Raw genomic sequence first — 20,939 nt, 5'->3', positions numbered from 1 at the left:
TAATCTTATCATGTGTGATATTGTCTGCTGAGCCGTGCATCCAATCCTATCATGTGTAATACTGTATGATAAAATGATGTATCTAATCCCATCATATGTGATATTGTTTGCTGAGGCCCTGTATCTACGCTTATCATGTGTCATACTCTCTTCTGAGGCCCTGTATCTAATCCTATCATGTATGATACTGTCTGCTGTAGATAGTTCCACATACCCCCCTTGTAGATAGTGTTACATACCCCCATGTATATAGCGCCACATATCCCCTCTTGCAGATAGTGCCACACAGCCCCCCTTGTAGATAGTGCCACACAAAACCCCCCTTGTAGATAGTGCCACACACAACCCCCCTTGTAAATAGTGCGACACACAACTCCCTTGTAGACAGTGCCACACACAAGCCCCCCATAGATAGTGCCACACACAACACCCCTTGTAGATAGTGCCACACACAACCCCTCTTGTAGATAGTGCCACACATAACTCCCCATAGATAGTGCCACACACAACCCCCTGTAGATAGTGCCACATGCCCCTTGTAGATAGTGCATCATACCCCCCTTGTAGATAGTACCACATACCCCTCCTTGCAGAAAGCGCCACATACACCCCCTTGTAGATGGTGCCACATACCCCCTTGTAGATAGTGCCACAGACAACACCCCTTGTAGATAGTGCCACAGACAACACCCCTTCTAGATAGTGCCACACACAACCCCTCTTGTAGATAGTGTCACACATAATTCCGCATAGATAGTGCCACACACAAACCCCTGTAGATAGTGCCACATACGCCCTTGTAGATAGTGCCACATACCACTCCTTGCAGATAGTGCCATAAACCCCCCCTTGTATATGGTGCCACATACCCCCTTGCAGATAGTGCCACACACAACCCCTCTTGTAGATAGTAACACATACCCCCCTTGAAGATAGTGCCACACACAACCCCTCTTGTAGGTAGTGACACACACAACCCGTCTTGTAGAGAGTGCACATGTCCCCTTGTAGACAGTGCCAAATACTCCCACTTGTAGATAGTGCCACATACCCCCTCTTGTAGATAGTGCCACATACAACTCCTCTTGTAGATAAAGCCACATACCCCTCTTTGTGGATAGTGCCACAAACCCCCTTGTAGATAGTGCCACACGCAACCCTTCTTGTAGAAAGTGCCACATACACCTCCTTGTGGATAGTGCCACATACCCTCCTTGTAGATAGTGCCACACGCAACCCCTCTTGGAGATAGTTCCACAGACACCCCTTGTATATAGTGCCACATACACCTCCTTGTAGATAGTGCCACATACGCCTCCTTGTAGATAGTGCCACATACCTCTCCTTGTAGATAGTGCCACATACCTCCACTTTGTAGATAGTGCCACATACCCCATAATGTTATGTGTGAGGCTGGGTGGCATGGGCCCCTAATGCCGCGGGCCCCATAGCAGCCACTATGTCTGCTATAGCGGTAGTTATGCCACTGCCATCACAGACAATCTATGAGCACTGGGACGGAGTGTGAAAAGTGACTGAACTTCAAGCAAAAGAGATGCGTGGTGTCATGTCTAGTGCAGGGCCTAAGGGGGTGATGCATAACATGGGGATTCTATCTTAGGTGTTCTGTAAATCCCTATGTCACGCACCGTCCACTCAGGCTTTGCACAAGACATAACACAGTGAATCCGTTCTGCCTGAAGTATTCCTTTAAAATCAGATTAACAGCCTTACAAATTTGATAATCCAGCACCCACATGCCAAATTATTTAAATTTTTCTGTGCATGCTCATATCCTCCCATAATTTCCCTTTTAATCATGCGGGATTGCAAGGAACCCATGTTCAAGACATGCAACTAGTGTAATTACTGCTGTAGAAATTACATCTGCAAAACGTATACAATTTATCAAGAGTCTTATCTCTAAAGATCTAATTGGTATTCCATTCCTTCTAGCAATGTTCCTAAGTGTTAATAGGATCAGTGTTGCACATACCAGTCCTGAATATTGACTTGTCGCTGGGTATGCTGCAGCCAGTGTAATTCACAGCCATAACCCAGACACTGTAACATTTATCTGGCTCAAGGTCCTCCAAGTTGCAGAAACTTTCCTTCACTGTGACTCTGTACTCCTCCAGTAGACCTAGAGTTATAAGATGATACAACAGACAACTATAAATCTCACTGCTATTTATACAGAATTACAGCACAAGTAAATGGATTGTGTTTCACAGGATTCCAGGTAAACATTACATATAAGGACTATATGAGGTCATGTATTTTTCTTTTTTTTCCTCTGTGTGAAGATGCAGGGTGGAATTTTGGAAGTCAAGGTTTATTGTAACGTCAATCAGTACTTTAGTTGGTGTGTGTAAGGAAACCAGAGAAACCTCGTCAATTTCGAACCTATACTTCAAGAATTGCCAAATTCATATACTTAATTCTCCAATCCTCAACCATATAGTACCAGAGGGGAAGAATGGAGCGGGGGAAGGGAAGTAATAGATGTAATGTATTCTAAAAGCAGGCAGATTGAGAATTGATTTACAAATTGTCAAAATGTGGTTCTGGCGCACAGCGACAGTTCTAACCATCGAGCTACAGCAGAGCCTCATACAGTGCCGTGGAATGTAAAAAGATGTTGGATTAAGCATTTACAGTATATTACATTAAAGCTGGCCATACACATAAGAGAAAATTCATCCAAAATGGGCAATTTTGGGCATTTCGGCCGACCATTGCTTGTAAAATTAACACAAACAATCGTTCTCAATAGCTGAAAGCAGCCTTCTATCTGTAGAAAATGTGATCAGCCAGGTTGGAAAATTTGGAGATATAAAAGCAAAGAGAAAGAGACAACACAAGGCGCCACATCGTGCAGATGACCCAAGGATAAAAAAGTCAAGGAGGGCAAAAAAAGTCAGTATGCTCACCTTGAATGGTTGTGCAATTGCAGGCACAACACTGATGCAGGTATTGAAACAATTTCCAGCCACGTAGCAATTTCCACTGCAATAGAAGTGCTTGTGCAGACACAACTAAATTGCGTGCAGGTTATTTTGGAACAGGAAAATCAGCTGCTGCCAGGGTCCGAACCAGTAAACGAAAGGTTACCGCCAGATATCAAACAATAAATTAATGGTGAAAAGATAGGACCAATGTAACGGCACTGCTGAACATGTAAAGGATTTATTAATATAATAGGCTACGTGTTTTTACACAATGGACATGCGTCTTCATCAGGCCAAGAACATGCACTAATAGTTCCTTGAACTTTCCTGCCCCCCCTTTTTTTTTCATTGATTGTTTTTTTCTGCCCTTGTGTATATAAGTTGTCATTGCTATTAGTGCATGTTCTTGGCCTGATGAAGACACATGTCCTGAGTCTAAATGAGTAGCCTATTATATTAATAAATCTTTTACATTTTCAGAAGCGCCGTTACATTGGTCCTATTTTTTTCCACCATTAATTTATTGCTTAATTTTGAGATATTAGATAGATAGATAGATAGATAGATAGATAGATAGATAGATAGATAGGAGATATGTATATAAAGTAGAAGAGCATACATTAAAAACACACCCAACAGACTAATTCTTCTGGATAATTTCAGTCTTCCATGCATCCATATTTTACTTTGCTACCCTTAAAATCGAACAACTGCCATGAATAGTGACAACCATCCGACTGATGATTAATGATAACACTTTTCTAGCTTACCGTTATCATCACCTTTCCCTTGAGGCTCCTCCATGCAGTACACCTGAAAACAGTCAATGATGTCTTCCTCGCTCATTGTCCAGTACACAGTAATAGAACTGCTGTTTGCAGAATTGGGCTCCTGGGATTTTAACTTTGGTGTCTGAGGAACTGAAGTATAAAAATGTAAAAATATTATGATACCCCCTAAGGAGAGCTTTATTCTTACAGTCATAACATCTAAGTAAAAAAGGCATTGACACCCACATACAATATATGGACAAAAGTATTTGGACACACCTCTTCTTAATGATTAAATTCAGGTGTTTTATTCTGTCCCATTGCCACAGGTGTATAATATCCAGTACCTAGCCCTACAGTCTACCTTTACAAACATTTGTGAAAGAATGGGTCATTCTAAAGAGTTCTTTAAATTGGAGCGTCGTAATGTAATAGGATGCCACCATTGTAACAAGTCAGTTCGTGAAAATTCTTCCCTTCTAGATATTCCACGATCAACTGTGAGTGTTATTATTGCAAAGTGGAAAAAGGGAAAGGCCCTAGCAGCTGGCAGGCATTGCAATTATTCAAAAAATTACTAATTTACCATTAGGCAAAAAGTAACCCGGTTTTCCGGCTACCTAAATAAGGTTGGTAATAAAATATAACTTTTATTGGATACTTATAAACTAACAATAACCACACGATTAAAAGTAGCCAACGCTAGCTGACAGTAACGAGTTAGTATGGCATGTTGCCAAAATACACTTGGTTGGAAATGACCTGGTGTGCGAGTGTTAGGACAGCGGCTGCGGAACGTTGTGCTACCGCTGACTCTATATATATTAATTTCTGTCTAGCTATCAGCTAAGCGTTGAAATTAAAATGAAAAGAAAAGCCCCCGCGACATGCTTCGCTATCAACGTAGCGTCTTCAGAGGTTTGAATGGGGCTAATGGGGCGTGCTCCAGTCCGACCCCTTATACAACCTCCAAATGATGTATTAGTGGGTGTGAGCCAATGACAAAGGTAGTATAGGGACAAGCCCATAAGCAAAAAGACAGGCAGGTCATCTGTCCAATCAGAAAAGCTCTGAGTTTAGCCAATCGATGAAGAGAGCCGTGCGCCTGCGTATTAATGCAAAGCAAACGTGTCCAAAACATAAGTACCGAAATGCTGTTACTGCGCATTTCAGGACACTTAAAAATATCAGAATAACAGACAGGGCTCTACATCTCGCTAATCAAAATGGAGTATCATGCGATAGGGTGCTAATATAGAAAAAAGCGTCTAGACTCTAGAATATAGGTATCAAAATACCCTTAATGCGCATGTCAGAATAATTAAATATATTAGGTAAGTGTCTCTTACGCATGTCAATAGACTTAAAATAGAAAGTGCAACGGAGTTACATATAAGCATTGGTAATGCGCATGTCGAAGTACTTACAGATTATTCCCAAGAATATGGACTAAGACTAATAGTGTAGAGTCAAGCTCCGAGTGAAAATGAATTATCAAGCAAGGAGGTTAATGGGGAAAGTAGGAGAAGGAAGAATAAATGGAAAGGTGGTTATGAATTTAAGTTAAGCATACACAGCTAAAGATAATAGTCATATGGAAATAACTAAGATCTATAATGTATGTATATTAAAATCAGTATTATAATCAGTGAGTGACAACCAGGAGGATATGTAAAAGGAATGGTAGAGGGTCACGAATATTAGTAATACTATATTAGTAGAGTATGTTATAGCTATCTGCTTAAAGAAAGGCTATAAAGGTGAAACCCTCATTGAGGCCATTTGGGCTCAAGGAACTTGTTCCATGTAAAACCCCCTCAAAAAACAAGGGGGCACTCCCTCCGTCTGGAGAAAAAAAGTTTCAACCTGCAGAGGCAACAAGCCTTCTTTACTGTGAGAACTGTGAATCTATGGAATAGTCTACCGCAAGAGCTGGTCACAGCAGGGACAGTAGATGGCTTTAAAAAAGTCTTAGATCATTTCCTAGAACCAAAAAATATTAGCTCCTATGTATAGAATTTTTTTTACCTTCCCTTATCCCATCCCTTGGTTGAACTTGATGGACATGTGTCTTTTTTTCAACCGTACTAACTATGTAACTATGTAACTGAGCCTATGGATCCAATGAGCTTCCTCCTGCAAAAGTTTTTTGTCCAAATTTCCAGCTCTGCGGCCCAATTTGAGTTGGGTAATACCCCAGAATTGGAGGGTTTTAAAATTCCCATCATGTATGCATCTCATATGCCTGGGTACTGGAGTGTCTTCTTTATTATTAATGGTACTGATATGCTTAGAGATCCTTCTTCTCAGTTGCTGTATAGTCTTACCCATGTATAATTTCAGACATGGGCACTTAGCAGTGTACGCAACTGCACTGCTCTTTCAGTTTATGAATTGTTTGATAATATAAGATTTCCCATCGAGAGGATTACAGAATCTCTTAGTGGTAGGCATCAAAGCACAGAAGGAGCATCTACCACAAGGGGGGACCCCTTTATAGTAGAAGGGAGCCAAGTGCTCAGCGAAATGGATGGTTTAGAATAGTGACTATGTGCCAAAAATTCTCTAAGGTATTTTCCTATTCAGTATGTAATATTCAGGATGATAGTTATAGCATCTCTTAAATTAGGATCGGCTTTCAGAATGGGCCAATGTTTTTGTAGAACGTTAAAAATTTTGGGGGAACAAACATCAAAATTCCCTATGCACCTGATAAAGGTTTAAGATTTGTTAGATCCTCTGCCTTTACCATACAGTAGCTAACTTCTTGTAGTACCATAGCCCTGGCATAGGCTCTATGTAAAGTTTTTTTTGGGTAACCATGTGCAAGAAATTTATGATAAAGAGTATCGCACTCAGATTGGAAAGTATATTCATCAAAGCAGTTCCTCCTCGCTCTAAGTTACTGCCCTATCGGGATACCTTTCTTCAGTACACGTGGATGGAAACTCTCCCAGTGTAGAAAGCTATTCGTAGCTGTAGCCTTGCGGAATATATTAGTATGGACACTGCCACCAGGGTCCAAGGAGACCCTTAAATCGAGAAAACGGATTTCATTCCCATGTATTTCATGAGTGAATTTCATCCCTATGGTATTGATATTCAGAATCTCCATAAAATCTGAGAAAAGTGTTGTAAAGGATCTGCCAGACACAGCTTCTGTGTCGACGCCTGTGGTTAATCAGTCTGCACCTACTCCTAAGTCTGATAGAGTGACTCGATCTGCTACCACTCAGGCTGGTAGGCTCAGGAGTGGGAGAACCTATCACAGCCTGGCCAGACGGTTCTAGCTCCCACCCTCGGTCTATTTTTACCTTCATTTCCTGCTTGTCTCTGCCTGTGATTCTTTCCTGTTTCCTGGCTCTGCTGCTCCTGCTATCATTATTGACCTTGCTTCATTTTGACCCTGGCTTTACTGACTACGCTCCTGCTCTGCTTTTGGTACCTCGTACACTCCTGGTTTGACTCGGCTCGTTCACTACTCTTGGGCAACTGCCCCATTTCCCTTAGCTTCTGTGTACCCTTGTCTGTTTGTCTGTTGTGCACATATTGAGCGTAGGGACCGTCGCCCAGTTGTACGCCGTCACCTAGGACGGGCCGTGCATGTAGGCAGGGACTGAGTGGTGGGTAGATTAGGGCTCACCTGTCTGTCTCCCTACCCCGTCATTACATAATCACAGGCCCATATACCTTTTCTACCCTGGTCCCTGACACAACTATGGACCCCCTTGAGACCCTGGCTCAGCAAATACAGGGCCTCTCCCTACAGGTCCAAGCCCTGGCTCAGAGGGGCAACCAGCGTGATACCCTGGTAGTGCCCCCCACCTCACCTCTTGAACCCCACCTCAAGTTGCCTGACCAGTTCTCAGGGAACCGGAAGACTTTTTTCTCCTTTTGGGAGAGTTGTAGGCTCTATTTCCGTCTAAGGCCCCACTCCTCAGGTTCTGAGAGCCAGCGAGTGGGTATAATTATGTCCCGGCCCCAGGACGGGCCCCAAGAATGGGCCTTCTCCTTGGCTACTGACGCCCCTAAACTTTCCTCTGTTGATCTTTTTTTTTCTGCTCTCGGGCTCATATATGACGAGACTGACAGGACTGCCTTTGCCGAGAGTCAGCTGGTGACCTTACATCAGGGTAAGAGACCCGTTGAGGAGTACTGTTCTGACTTTAGGAAGTGGTGTGTAGCTTCTCGGTGGAATGACCCTGCCTTGAGGTGCCAGTTTAGATTGGGTCTGTCGAACGCCCTGAAAGACCTGTTAGTTAGCTATCCCTCTTCTGACTCTCTAGATCAGATTATGGCTTTAGCGGTACGTCTTGACCGACGTCTCAGGGAACGACGACTTGAACATTTTTGTGCTTTCTCCTCTGGCTCCCCCATGATGGCTCCCGAGGTTCCATTGCTTCGTTCTTCCACGGAAAACTTGGATGAACCAATGCAACTCGGGGCCTCCGTGTCTCCCCAACAACGTAGAGAGCTCCGCAGGAAGAATGGTCTCTGCTTCTACTGTGGGGATGACAAGCATCAAGTGAACAACTGTTCTAGGCATCAGAATAAGCAGCCGGAAGAACTTCCACGCCTAAGTGATCATCGGGGAGGTCACTTGGGCGCACAGGTATTTCCCGTAAATATGAAACCTAATAAGATCTTGCTTCCGTTTCAGGTCTCTTTTGAGGGTAGGTCTGCTACCGGCAGTGCCTTCGTGGATTCAGGGTCTTCTGCTAATATTATGTCTGTGGAATTTGCTATGTCTCTAGTTATGCCATTGATTGATTTGCCTAAACCTAATTGACTCCACTCCAATTGCTAATGGTTATTTTACACAGCATACCCCTGTTTTTGAACTCCTTGTTGGCTTCATGCATTTGGAGCAGTGCTCTGTACTGGTGATGCAGGGATTATCGTCCGATTTGGTTTTAGGCCTTCCCTGGTTGCAGATGCATAATCCCACGTTTAACTGGAATACTGGGGATCTTACCAAATGGGGTAATGAATGCATGACGTCATGTTTTTCTGTTAATTTTATTTCTCTCCCTGAAGAGGTGAACACTCTACCTGAGTTTATTCAGGACTTCGCTGATGTTTTTTCTAAAAAGACCTCCGAAGTGTTACCTCCTCATAGAGAATACGATTGCGCAATCGATTTGATACCAGGAGCTAAGCTCCCTAAGGGTAGGATATTTAATCTCTCTTGTCCCGAACGTGAAGCCATGAGAGAGTATATCCAGGAATGCCTGGCCAGGGGTTACATTCGCCCCTCTACTTCTCCGGTAGGTGCTGGCTTCTTCTTCGTACGGAAGAAGGATGGTGGTCTTAGGCTGTGCATCGATTACCGAAACTTGAATAAGGTCACTGTAAGGAACTAGTATTCCCTTCCTTTGATTCCTGATCTCTTCAATCAGGTTCAGGGGGCCCAATGGTTCTCTAAGTTTGATCTTCGGGGGCTTATAACCTTATGCGCATCAGAGAGGGGGATGAGTGGAAGACTGTGTTTAACACGCCCGAAGGTCATTTCGAATACCTCGTCACGCCCTTTGGGTTGTGTAATGCTCCCGCGGTCTTCCCGAATTTCATAAATGAGATTTTAAGAGACTACCTGGGGGAATTTCTTGTAGTGTACCTTGATGACATACTTGTGTTTTCCAAGGACTGGTCCTCCCACATTGAGCATGTCAGGAAGGTGCTCCAGGGCCTTTGGGAAAACAAACTCTTTGCTAAAACCAAAAAATTTGTGTTTGGGGTGCAGGAGATACCATTTTTGGGTCAAATCCTCACTCCTCATGAATTCCACATGGACCCTGCCAAGGTTCAGGCTGTGGCTGAATGGGTCCAACCTGCCTCCCTGAAGGCGTTACAGTGCTTCCTGGGGTTTGCTAATTATTACAGGAGATTTATTGCTAACTTCTCGGTCATCACTAAGCCTCTTATGGATCTTACTCGCAAAGGTGCTGATCTCCTCCACTGGCCTCCAGAGGCGGTCCAGGCTTTTGAGGTCCTTAAGAAGTACTTTATCTCGGCCCCAGTGCTGATTCAGCCCAACCAAATGGAGCCATTCATCGTGGAGGTTGACGCCTCTGAGGTGGGAGTGGATGCTGTCTTGTCCCAGGGTACCAGGTCCCTCACCCATCTCCGTCCCTGTGCCTACTTCTCCAGGAAGTTCTCGCCCACTGAGAGTAACTATGACATTGGCAACCGTGAACTCTTAGCCATTAAATGGGTATTTGAAGAGTGGCGCCACTTCCTGGAGGGGGCTAGGCACCAGGTAACGGTTTTCCTAGAATCTGCCCAGAGGCTAAACCCGAGACAAGCTCGATGGGCGTTGTTTTTTACTAGATTCAACTTTTTGGTCACCTATAGGGCTGGGTCTAAAAATATTAAGGCTGACGCACTGTTGCGTAGCTTCATGGCCAGCCCTCCTTCAGAGGAAGATCGTGCTTGTGTTTTGCCCCCAGGTATAATCATTTCCTCTGTTGATTCTGACTTAGTCTCCGAAATTGCGGCTGATCAAGGTTTAGCTCCCGGGAACCTTCCTGAGAACAAGTTGATTGTTCCCCTGCAATTCCGGCTAAGGGTACTCAGGGAAAATCATGACTCTGCACTATCTGGCCATCCAGGCATCCTGGGTACCAAGCAACTCATTACCAGAAACTATTGGTGGCCTGGGTTGCCTAAAGTCCTTAAGGCCTACGTCGCCGCTTGTCAAATTTGTGCTAGGTCCAAGACTCCCAGCTCCCGACCAGCGGGCTTACTATGTTCTTTGCACATTCCCCAGAGACCTTGGACCCATATCTCCATGGATTTTATCACCGATCTGCCTCCATAGACCGCTTCAATAAGATGTGCCACTTTGTGCCCCTCAAGAAACGACACAATGCTAAGACCTTGTTTGTCAAACACATCCTGCGTCTCCATGGGGTCCCTGTCAATATTGTTTCTGACAGAGGGGTAAAATTTGTTTCATTGTTTTGGAGAGCTTTCTGTAAAAAGTTGGAGATTGATCTGTCCTTCTCCTCGGCCTTCCATCCTGAAACTAATGGCCAAACTTAGAGGACTAATCAGTCTCTAGAACAATATTTAAGGTGTTTTATCTCTGACTGACAATATGAATGGCCACCACACCAAGATCGTGCTTAATGTTATTATATAAGGACTCTACATCGATACTCGCTATCATTGTGGTAGGTGTGACAGAGATCTCCTGGATCTTGGTGTCCTTGGTGTCCCTCAAATAAGAGGGTATGGCTGTGACCATGGGTGAGAATACTTCCTCCACTTACATACTAATCACTGCATAGTACAGCATTGAAAGTGGAAGCATTCAGGAGCCACAACAACTCAGCTTCTAAGTGGCAGACCACGTAAAATTACAGAGCGGGGTCGCCGAGTGCTGAGGCACATAGTGCATAAAAGTCGCCAATGCTCAGCTAACTCAATAACTGCAGAGTAAAACCTCCTCTGGCATTAACATCAGTACAAAAACTGCGTTCCGGGAGCTCCATGCCATGGGTTTCCAGGGCAGAGCAGCTGCATACAAGCCTTACATCACCAAACAGAATGCCAAGCGTCGGATGGGGTGGTGTAAAGCACGCCGCACTGGACTCTGGGGAGGTGGAAACGTGTTCTGTGGAGTGATGAATCACGCTTCTCTATCTGGCAGTCTGATGGACTAGTCTGGTTTTGGTGAATGCCAGGACAACGTTACCTGCATTGTGCCAACTGTAAAGTTTGGTGGAGGGGGGATAATGCTATGGAGCTGTTTTTCAGGAGTTTGCCTAGTCCTGACCTCACAAATTCTCTTCTGAATGAATGGCCAAAAATTCTCAGAGACGCTCCGAAATATTGTAGAAAGCCTTCCCAGAAGAGTGGAAGATGTTTTACAGGTAATGGGGGGGGGGGGGGGGGGTTTGGAGACCAACTATATATTAATGCCTGTGGATTTATATTGGGATGTCATAAAAGCTCCTGTAGGTGTAATGTGTAGGTGTCCCAATACTTTTGTGCATATATTTTATGTTTCAACGAATCCTACTATTAGGATGCAGCTATTCCAGTCATCTTGCCCCCAATAGTTCTGGAGGGCGATTCAGTTGTGTTATCCTTTCAATTTAAATGAAAAACACAAATCAACATCTCGGGTAAATGCATTTTTCTATTATCAGAATGAATAAGATCAGGAATGTACTAAAGGGTGAGACTGTCACATAACAATTATTAAATATTGTCGTCATCATCTAGGACAGATGGGCTGTGTTTTAATTTTATCCCATCTCCTTTCCATGACCCTTGGGTTAATTCCCCACATCATTGTTTGTAGGGCCTTTCCAGAAGGTATCTAATGTTCTCACCACACATTAAAATAAGGGATGCAACCGACCTGGACTAGGCTCCCTCTCTCCAGGGGCCCTATAGTAGCTGCATGGTCTGCATCTGTGGTATGTGCACCCTTGGATATAATATAAATATATTAAAGTTGAAACTATATTGAAATTACTCTGAAGTTGTGTCCTTTATAAAGCCTTTATATTTATTTAATTTTACCTCACATTCAGATAAAAGGCAGGTTAGATACTTGTTATTCTAATAATATAATACACATTCTGCTTATCACAACACTTGAACTGGGCACAGGGGTGCCCTTAGCCCAAAAATCCTAGTAATAAGGGAAGATAAAGCTTTATAGCTGTCTAGTAAAGATGAAAGGACACGGGGTAAATAGATGCTGCCGGTGCCGCTGCCATCAAGAAAGTGCTGTAAAGTTCATATATACAATTATTTAACAAATGTCACATCACAGTGGGGATTTATAAAAGCGTTCTGGCCAAGGATATTACAATAAACTAATAGTCTGGGGATCTGTGATACATGGAATGCAGCTGAAAAACTCGAGCTGTCAGCAATACAGAGCCACGACGTACAAGTATTATGGATAATATCTATTACACTTGTGGGTAACTGCTGAGTAAACAGGTAAAAGAACAGCAAAATATGACCAGTAATACCAGTAGCCTCTGTTAATGAGGCCATACAAGATATTACCCAGGAATACAAGCTGGACGTACTCCTGGGACCTGATAAGAGAGTGATAAAATTAAGAAACCAAAGGATATCAGGGTCCTCAAGAAGCTTTACAATATCTCAATGCAGTGATCCTTCAATTTATAAAAATCTTTCCGGAGTCACCATTAGTAAAACTATGGTTAGCAAGACAATAACTAGTGTATGTAGAATCACAAAAAAAAAAAAAATAATAATAATAATATTAACCTCTCCGCAACAACCATACAGCTATATATGTTCCAACTGCCGATGCCCCGTGCAGTTGTCACATATATAAACGTTGGCAGTCTGTAACGCGGTTTAATGTGTGCAGTGCAGCTTCAGTGTAACGGTATGTTCACACGGCTTATTTACGGACGTAATTCGGGCGTTTTACGCCTCGATTTACGTCCAAAAATGTGCCTCGATAGCGTCGGCAAACATCTGCCCATTCATTAGAATGGGTCTTACGATGTTCTGTGCACACGGTCATTTTTTTTACGGCCCGCTGTCAAAAGGAGGGGCGTAAAAAAGACGCCCGCGTCAAAGAAGTGCCTGTCACTTCTTCAGACGTAAATGGAGCCATTTTCCATGGACTCCATGGAAAACCAGCTCCATTTAACGTCCGTAATGGACGCAGCAAAAAGCGCCTCAACATGCCATTACGGCTGAAATTACGGAGCTGTTTTCTCCTGAAAACAGCCCCGTAATTTCAGCCGTTACGGACGCTGCCGTGTGAACATACCCTTAAGCAGCGCTGCACTCTCATGTCTGCCGGGGCTATGAGATCCCTGGAATTCATCCACCATGTAGATAGCACCCCACAAAACCCCACTGTAGATAGCGCAAACCCCGGTGTAGATAGCGCCACCTAATCTCCCTTTAGGAGCAGAATTGCTGGTCAAAGCGCTCTGGCTGGGGATTCCATGCCTAGAGGGAACCCCCGACGTCTCTCCATCCACCCTGTAAATAGCACCATCCCCCCTGAAGATAGTGTCACCCCCCCTGCATATAGCATCACCCCTCCTGTAGATAGCACTCCCCCTGTAGATAGCATGGATTCCCGGTGTCGGCAACACTCTGGCCGGGCACTCTACTCCTAGAGGGAACCCCTAACGTCACTGTCCATATATTCACTCTGACCGGGGATTCCGTTTCTAGAGGAAGCTTAGGTGGCGGTATCTACAGGGGGTGGTCTGGTGCTATCTACAGGGGGGATGGTGCTAGCTACAGGGGGGTTGGTTCTGTCTACAGGGGGTGGCGCTATCTGAAGGTGGATGGCACTATCTACAGGGGGTGTTGTCTACAGGGGGTAGTGCTATCTACAGGGGGTAGTGCTATCTACAGGGGGTGTGGTGCTATCTACATGTGGGTGTACTGCTGTAACGTCCACGGTCGCAGACCGCAGACTCCTATCATCCTGCAGACGTCTTCCTCCCCAGAGATGCCAGCCCATGCGGCTGTCCTGTCATACAGTGACCACTATGGTGCGCCCTTGAGCTCATTCCCGGCCTTAATGGGCCAGAGCACACACATGTTTTAGATTGACTGATTGCTCCCATGATCACCCAGGACAATGCCCTGCCCCTTCCTTCATTGCCTGAGCTTTGTTGTGTTTACCCGTGTTAGTCTTTGCAAATGGTCCCTTAGTGTTCTCACTCCCACCATGACAGTAAGCTCAGGCCATGGACCCTGCTGGTCAATCCAAGACCATGACGATGTCACAAGTGATGCGAGCGGATATGCTAGTCTTCCGATCTCGACAGGACCAACTCCTCCAGGTGTTGAACATTATTGCACATTAGCTGGATATGCAAGCTGCAGTTCCCCCAGCACCTGCTCCTATTGCCTCTGCATCTGCTGTTCCTCCTACTACACCTCCTGGCAGTGCTGACCCCCGATTTTCTCTGCCACTACCTAATCACTATGACGGAGACGCGGGGACCTGCAGGGGATTTCTGAACAAGTGCTAGATCCACTACAGTCGGTACGCCAGAGCATTTTCTACGGACGGCGCAAGTGTCGCTTTTATCGTCTCTCTCCTCACTGGCAGGGCCCTAGCATGGGTGAACCCTATCTGGAAACAACAAGGACCAGAGACCCGTGACTTCCAGTGGTTCCTACGGACATTTCGCACAGTGTTTGAGGAGCCTGGACGAGTCTCGTCGGCAGCTGCCACCCTGCTGAACCTTCGCCAGGGAGACACTTCCATGGGCGCCATTCACTTCCGCGCCCTGGAGGGAGAGTTGTTATGGAACAATGAGGCCTTGGTGGCAACATTCTGGCAGGGACTGTCCCCTGAGATTAAGGATGAGTTTGCCGCCCGAGATCTGCCATCTACCCTGGTTGACCTCATCCTTCTGGTCGCCCGGATCGACATAAGGATTCGGGGAACGGCTCCAAGAGGCTCATTGGGAGGGAGGACTCCCTAGTCCGACTCCTACATTGCAGCAAACCCTGCTGCCATGATCAGCTGTTCCTCCAAAGGAGTCTTTGAAGATGGACCATCTCAAGCTGTCTACCCAGGAGAGACAACGCAGACGCACCTCGGGACTCTGTCTGTATTGCGGCCTTGAATGCCATCTTGTGCATCTGTGTCCCCAAAAGCCCCAGAGCCTAGGGTTGGTTGGAGAGACAACTCTGGGTGAAGAAGGACTGTCTTCTAAATTGTCCATCCCCGTGATCATAGTGTCCGGCCAAAGGACGCATCGGGTCTCTGCCTATCGGGACTCTGGCTCTGCAGCTAACTTCATTCAGAGAGACCTGGTGGATCTTCTCCAGTTGCCCACAACCCACCTGAAGAGGCCTTTGATCGTTGCCTCGGTGAATGGACTGCCTCTGCCAGAACCAATTGTGGCTGTGACTAAACCACTGAGGCTCCAAGTGGGAGCCCTTCATTCCAAGCTCATCTAGTGTTTTGTCCTGTCCAAGGCCATTAACCCTGTGCTGCTGGGCCTGCCCTGGCTCCGACTACATGCCCCATGTAATGTCCGTGGCTGCAGGCTGTCAGCTCCAATCCCCTCCTGACAGCCGCAGCCACGAGTCGACAAGCGCTGGCCCGAGCCTCCTCCTCAGGAGACACCAGCGCTCGCTTCCACTCACCTCAGCCGGGTCCCGTAGGGCGCGCGCTCATGCCCGCTCTTAAAGGGGCAGCGCGCATACCGGACTTCATGATAAACTTTAACCCGTGAGTACCCTGGACTATAAGAGGGGTCCAGCCCCCTGCTTCTATATCTGAGCGTTGTTGATGTTTCCTAGTTTGTCTATGTGATGGCCTCCTAGTGTGTTTCCTGTTTCCTGTACCTGTACCTGTTCCAGTTCCTGTTCCTTGCATTCCATACCATCCTGGTCGAGCACTGTGCTGTGCCAAAGTCGTGTCGTGCTGTATGCCACGTCTGACCTGATTCACCTCGCCTGATGTCTACCTGCTGCCTAGTCCTAGTCGAGCCTGCCCTGCTGCTGTCTGAGCTGCCACAGGTACCTATACGAACTATAGACTTTCACCTGCGCCTTGTTGGCCAGCTGCCTTACCGTCAAGGCGGTAAGGCCCAGTGGGTCCACAGACCCCTCGTGACATGGACCCATCTGGCCGATTCAAGACCATGACGACGTCACAGGAGATGCGAGCGGATATGCTGGACCTCCGATCTCGACAGGACCAACTCCTCCAGGCGTTGAACATTCTTGCATGTCGGCAGGAGGCACAAGCTGCTGTTCCTCCTACTACACCTCCTGGCAGTGTTGATCCTCAGACTATACCTCTTGGCAGTGTTGACCCGCGTGTTTCTTTGCCACTTCCTGACCGCTATGATGGAGAAGCAAGTACCTGTCATGGATTTTTGAATTAGTGCCAGATCCACTTCAGCCTGTATAATAGGCCATTTTCGTCTGATGGCGCAAGGGTACCTTTCATCATCTCTCTCCTCACCGGCAAGGCTCTTGCATGGGCGAACCCCATCTGGGAGAGACAAGGACCAGACACCCGTGACTTCCACGCCTTCCTCCGGACTTTTCGCATGGTGTTTGAGGAGCCTGGACGGGTCTCATCTGCAGCGGCCTCTTTGATTAACCTACACCAAGGAGACACCTCCGTGAGTGAGAACGCCATCCACTTCCGCACCCTGGCGGGAGAGCTGTTATGGAACAATGAGGCTCTGGTGGCTGCATTCTGGCATGGACTGGCTTCTAGAATTAAGGACGAACTTGCCGCTCGGGATCTGCCATCTACCCTGGATGACCTCATCATTCTGTCTGCCCGGATTGATATACGGATCCGTGAACGCCTCCAAGAGGTTCGACGGGAGGGAGTTCTTCCCAGTCTGGCCTCTACTTTGCAGCAACCCTTGCCGTCCTCAGATGTCGATCCTCCTAAGGAGTCGGTAATAATGGACCAGTGTAAGTTATCCAACCAGGAGAGACAACGCAGACGCACGTCTGGACTCTGTCTTTATTGGCGGCCTCGGTGGCCATCTCGTGTGCCTGTGTCCCCAAAGATCCCAAAACCTAGGGTTGCTAGGAGTGACAAACTTGGGTAAGAATGGACTTCCGTCTAGATTGTCCATACCTGTGACCATAGTGTCTGGCGAGAAAACGCATCAGGTCTCTGCGTATCTGGACTCTGGATCTGCTGCTAATTTCATCCGTGAGACTTGGTGAACCTTCTGCAATTACCCACCACCCCTCTGGAGAACCCGTTGACAGTTGCTTCAGTGAATGAACTACCTCTGCCAGACCCAGTTATAGCTGTAACCAAGCCGCTGAGGCTCCAAGTGGGAGCCCTTCACTCCGAACTTCTGCCTTTCTTTGTGCTATCCAAAGCTGTTAACCCTGTGTTGCTGGGCCTGCCTTGGCTACGATTACATGCCCCAGTCCTGGACTTGAATTCTGCAGAGGTTCTCCAGTGGGGACCTGAGTGTCAAGGTCGTTGCGTGGTGAAGATTAGTTCGGCTCAGCCTTCACTGCCTCAGTCATTGGCAGGATTGCCGAGTCATTATGCTGCATTTTCGGACGTCTTCAGCAAGAGTGAGGTGGAGACATTGCCTCCACATCGGGCATATGACTGCCCTATCGAACTGATCCCTGGTGCATCCCTTCCCCGTGGTAGGGTATATCCTCTTTCCTTGCCAGAGACTATGTCCATGTCCGCCTATGTGAAAGAGAACTTTGAGAGGGGCTTCATACGAAAGTCTTCCTCCCCGGCAGGAGCCGGGTTCTTCTTTGTCAAAAAGAAAGTTGTCTCTCTTCGTCCTTATATCGACTACCGAGGTCTCAACCATATCACGGTGAAGAATAAATATCCCTTGTCATTGATCTCTGAACTGTTTGATCATATACGTGATGCCAAGATTTTTTCTAAACTAGACCTGCGTGGGGCTTACTACCTAGTCCGTATTCGCCAGGTTGATGAATTGAAGACTGCATTTAACACCCGTGATGGACACTATGAGTATCTAGTAATTCCCTTCGGCCTGTATAATGCTCCCGTGGTCTTCCAGGAGTTTGTGAATGACATTCCGTGACCTCCTCTATGTTTGTGTAGTAGTCTACCTTGATGACATCTTGATTTTTTTCTCCAGATCCTATGACGCACCAGAGACATGTCCGTCAAGTTCTGCTACGGTTAAGGGAGAATCGTCTGTACGCCAAGTTGGAGAAGTGCATGTTTGAAAAAGATGCTCTACCCTTCCTGGGCTACATCGTCTCGAATCGAGATCTTGAGATGGATCCTGAGAAGGTAAAGTCTGTCCTGGAGTGGCCACGTCCTAAGGGCTTGAGGGCCATACAGCGCTTTTTGGGATTCGCTAATTTTTACAGGCGGTTTATTCCAAACTTTTCCTCACTGACTTCTCCCATCTCTAACCTTACTAAGAAGGGTATGAACACCAAGGTGTGGACTCCCGAGGCAGAGTCCGCATTCAATAGCCTGAAGAGTGCCTTCACGTCAGCCTCTATCCTCCATCATCCGGATGTCTCTCTGCAGTTCTTTTTGGAGGTGGACGCATCCTCTGTCGGTGCTGGTGCACTCCTGTTCCAGAAAAGTCCCAAGGGCAAGTCAAGGGTATGTGGATATTTTTCTAAGCTCTTCTCTTCCGCAGAACGCAACTACTGGATTGGGGATCGGGAGTTACTGGCCATCAAATTGGCCCTGGAAGAATGGAGACATCTACTAGAGGGCACAGCTCATCCGATCCTGATTTTTACAGACCACAAGAATCTGACCTACCTCCAGACGGCCCAACGGCTGAACCCTCGTCAGGCCAGGTGGTCACTGTTCCTTACAAGGTTCTTGTAATGACCGGGGGGTAGGGAAACGGACAAGTGAGCCCTAATCTACCCGCCACTCTGTCCCTGCCTACTTGCAACGACCCGCCCTAGGCGACGGGGTACAACTGGGCGGCGGTCCCTGCACTCAGTAAGTGCACGACAAACACGACAAACATACAAGGGAACACAAGCAAGGGAAAGGGGCAGTTGCCCACGGCAACACCGTGAGCAACCAGAGTGGTGAACGTGCCGAGTCAAGCCAGGAGTGTGCGAGGTACAAAACGAAGAGCAGAAGAGTAGTCGGTAAGCCAGGGTCTGTATGGGGCAGGATCAAAAATACCTGCGGGCCTACTACGTTCCTTGCCCATTCCCCAGAGACCTTGGACCCATATCTCCATGGATTTTATCACCGATTTGCCTCCATCTCAGGGCAAGTCGGTGGTGTGGGTGGTAGTCGACCGCTTCAGCAAGATGTGCCACTTTGTGCCCCTTAAGAAGCTACCTAACGCCAAGACGTTAGCTTCTTTGTTTGTGAAACACATCCTGCGTCTCCATGGGGCCCCAGTCAATATCGTTTCTGACAGAGGGGTACAATTTGTTTCCTTATTTTGGAGAGCTTTTTGTAAAAAGTTGGAGATTGATCTGTCCTTCTCTTCCGCCTTCCATCCCGAAACCAATGGCCAAACGGAAAGGACCAACCAATCCCTGGAACAATATTTAAGGTGTTTCATCTCTGACTGTCAATTCGATTGGGTCTCATTCCTTCCCCTTGCTGAATTTTCCCTGAATAACCGGGTCAGTAACTCGTCAGGGGTCTCCCCGTTTTTCTGTAATTTCGGGTTTAACCCTAGGTTCTCCTCCGTCTCCCCTGGTTGTTCCAATAATCCTGAGGTAGAGGAGGTTCATCGGGAACTGTGCACTGTCTGGGCCCAGGTTCAGAAGAACCTAGAGGCGTCCCAGAGCGCACAAAAGATTCAGGCGGATAGTAGACGTTCTGCTAACCCCCGGTTTGTCGTCGGGGATTTGGTCTGGTTGTCGTCCAGGAACTTGCGCCTTAAGGTCCCGTCCAGGAAGTTTGCTCCCCGATTTATTGGACCTTATAAGATCATTGAAGTCCTCAACCCTGTATCCTTCCGTCTGGAGCTCCCCCCATCCTTTCGCATACATGACGTCTTCCATGCCTCCCTCCTTAAACGCTGCTCCCCGTCCTGGTCCCCCTCGAGGATTCCTCCTGTTCCCGTTCTCACCCCTGAGGGGGTGGAATTCGAGGTGGCCAAGGTTATGGACAGTAGGATGGTCCAGGGCTCCCTCCAGTACCTGGTCCATTGGAGAGGATACGGGCCGGAGGAGAGGACTTGGGTACCTGCCCGTGATGTTCACGCTGGGGTATTGATCAGGAGGTTCCACCTCCTCTTCCCCACTAAACCGGGTCCCCTTAGTAAGGGTCCGGTGGCCCTTCATAAAAGGGGGAGTACTGTTAGGGATCTGCCAGGTACTTCATCTAGCTACACTCCTGGGATTAATCAATCCACACCTGAGGCCAGACCTGTTCGACTGACACCTTCTCCCACCAACCAGGGTGGCAGGCTCAGGAGTGGGAGAGCCTATCGCGGCCTGGTCTCTCGGAGTTAGCTCCGCCCCCTGCCCTTTATTACCTGCCCTGTGCTCTCCCTCAGTGCTTGTAATTCTTTTGGATTCCTGGCCCCACTGCTGCTTGCTCCAGCCTGCTTCTGCCGTGCTTCTGCCTTGCTGCAGTTCTGCTTGACCTGCTTTGCTTGCCCTGGCTTGCTTCTGTCTCCGTGTCCGCTCGGGTGTACTCACTTCGTCCTGGTCCTGACTGTTCGTTCGCCGCCCCGTTTCCTCGTGGCGTTCCGTGGCTACTGCCCCTTCCCTTGCGTGTTCCCTGTTTGTCTTCCTGTGC

At 47.1% G+C, this 20,939-nt stretch overlaps 1 protein-coding gene across 1 annotated transcript in view; it reads right to left on the bottom strand.

Annotated features, from left to right (window-relative positions):
* The window catches only part of CMYA5 (cardiomyopathy associated 5), a 121,990-nt gene that overhangs the window by 52,987 nt on the left and 48,064 nt on the right, over positions 1–20,939 (bottom strand). The window contains exons 8-9 of the mRNA XM_075854888.1: positions 3,722–3,871; positions 1,997–2,143 (exon numbers count right to left, since the gene is read on the bottom strand). Coding sequence (XP_075711003.1) covers positions 1,997–2,143; positions 3,722–3,871 — 297 coding nt within the window. The remainder of the gene's footprint in view (positions 1–1,996; positions 2,144–3,721; positions 3,872–20,939) is intronic.

The sequence above is a fragment of the Rhinoderma darwinii genome, chromosome 1, assembly GCF_050947455.1.
Source record: "Rhinoderma darwinii isolate aRhiDar2 chromosome 1, aRhiDar2.hap1, whole genome shotgun sequence".
Lineage (NCBI taxonomy): Eukaryota > Metazoa > Chordata > Amphibia > Anura > Rhinodermatidae > Rhinoderma > Rhinoderma darwinii.
Note: the sequence above shows the minus strand (reverse complement) of the source record. Positions and strands in the feature narration are given on the sequence as shown.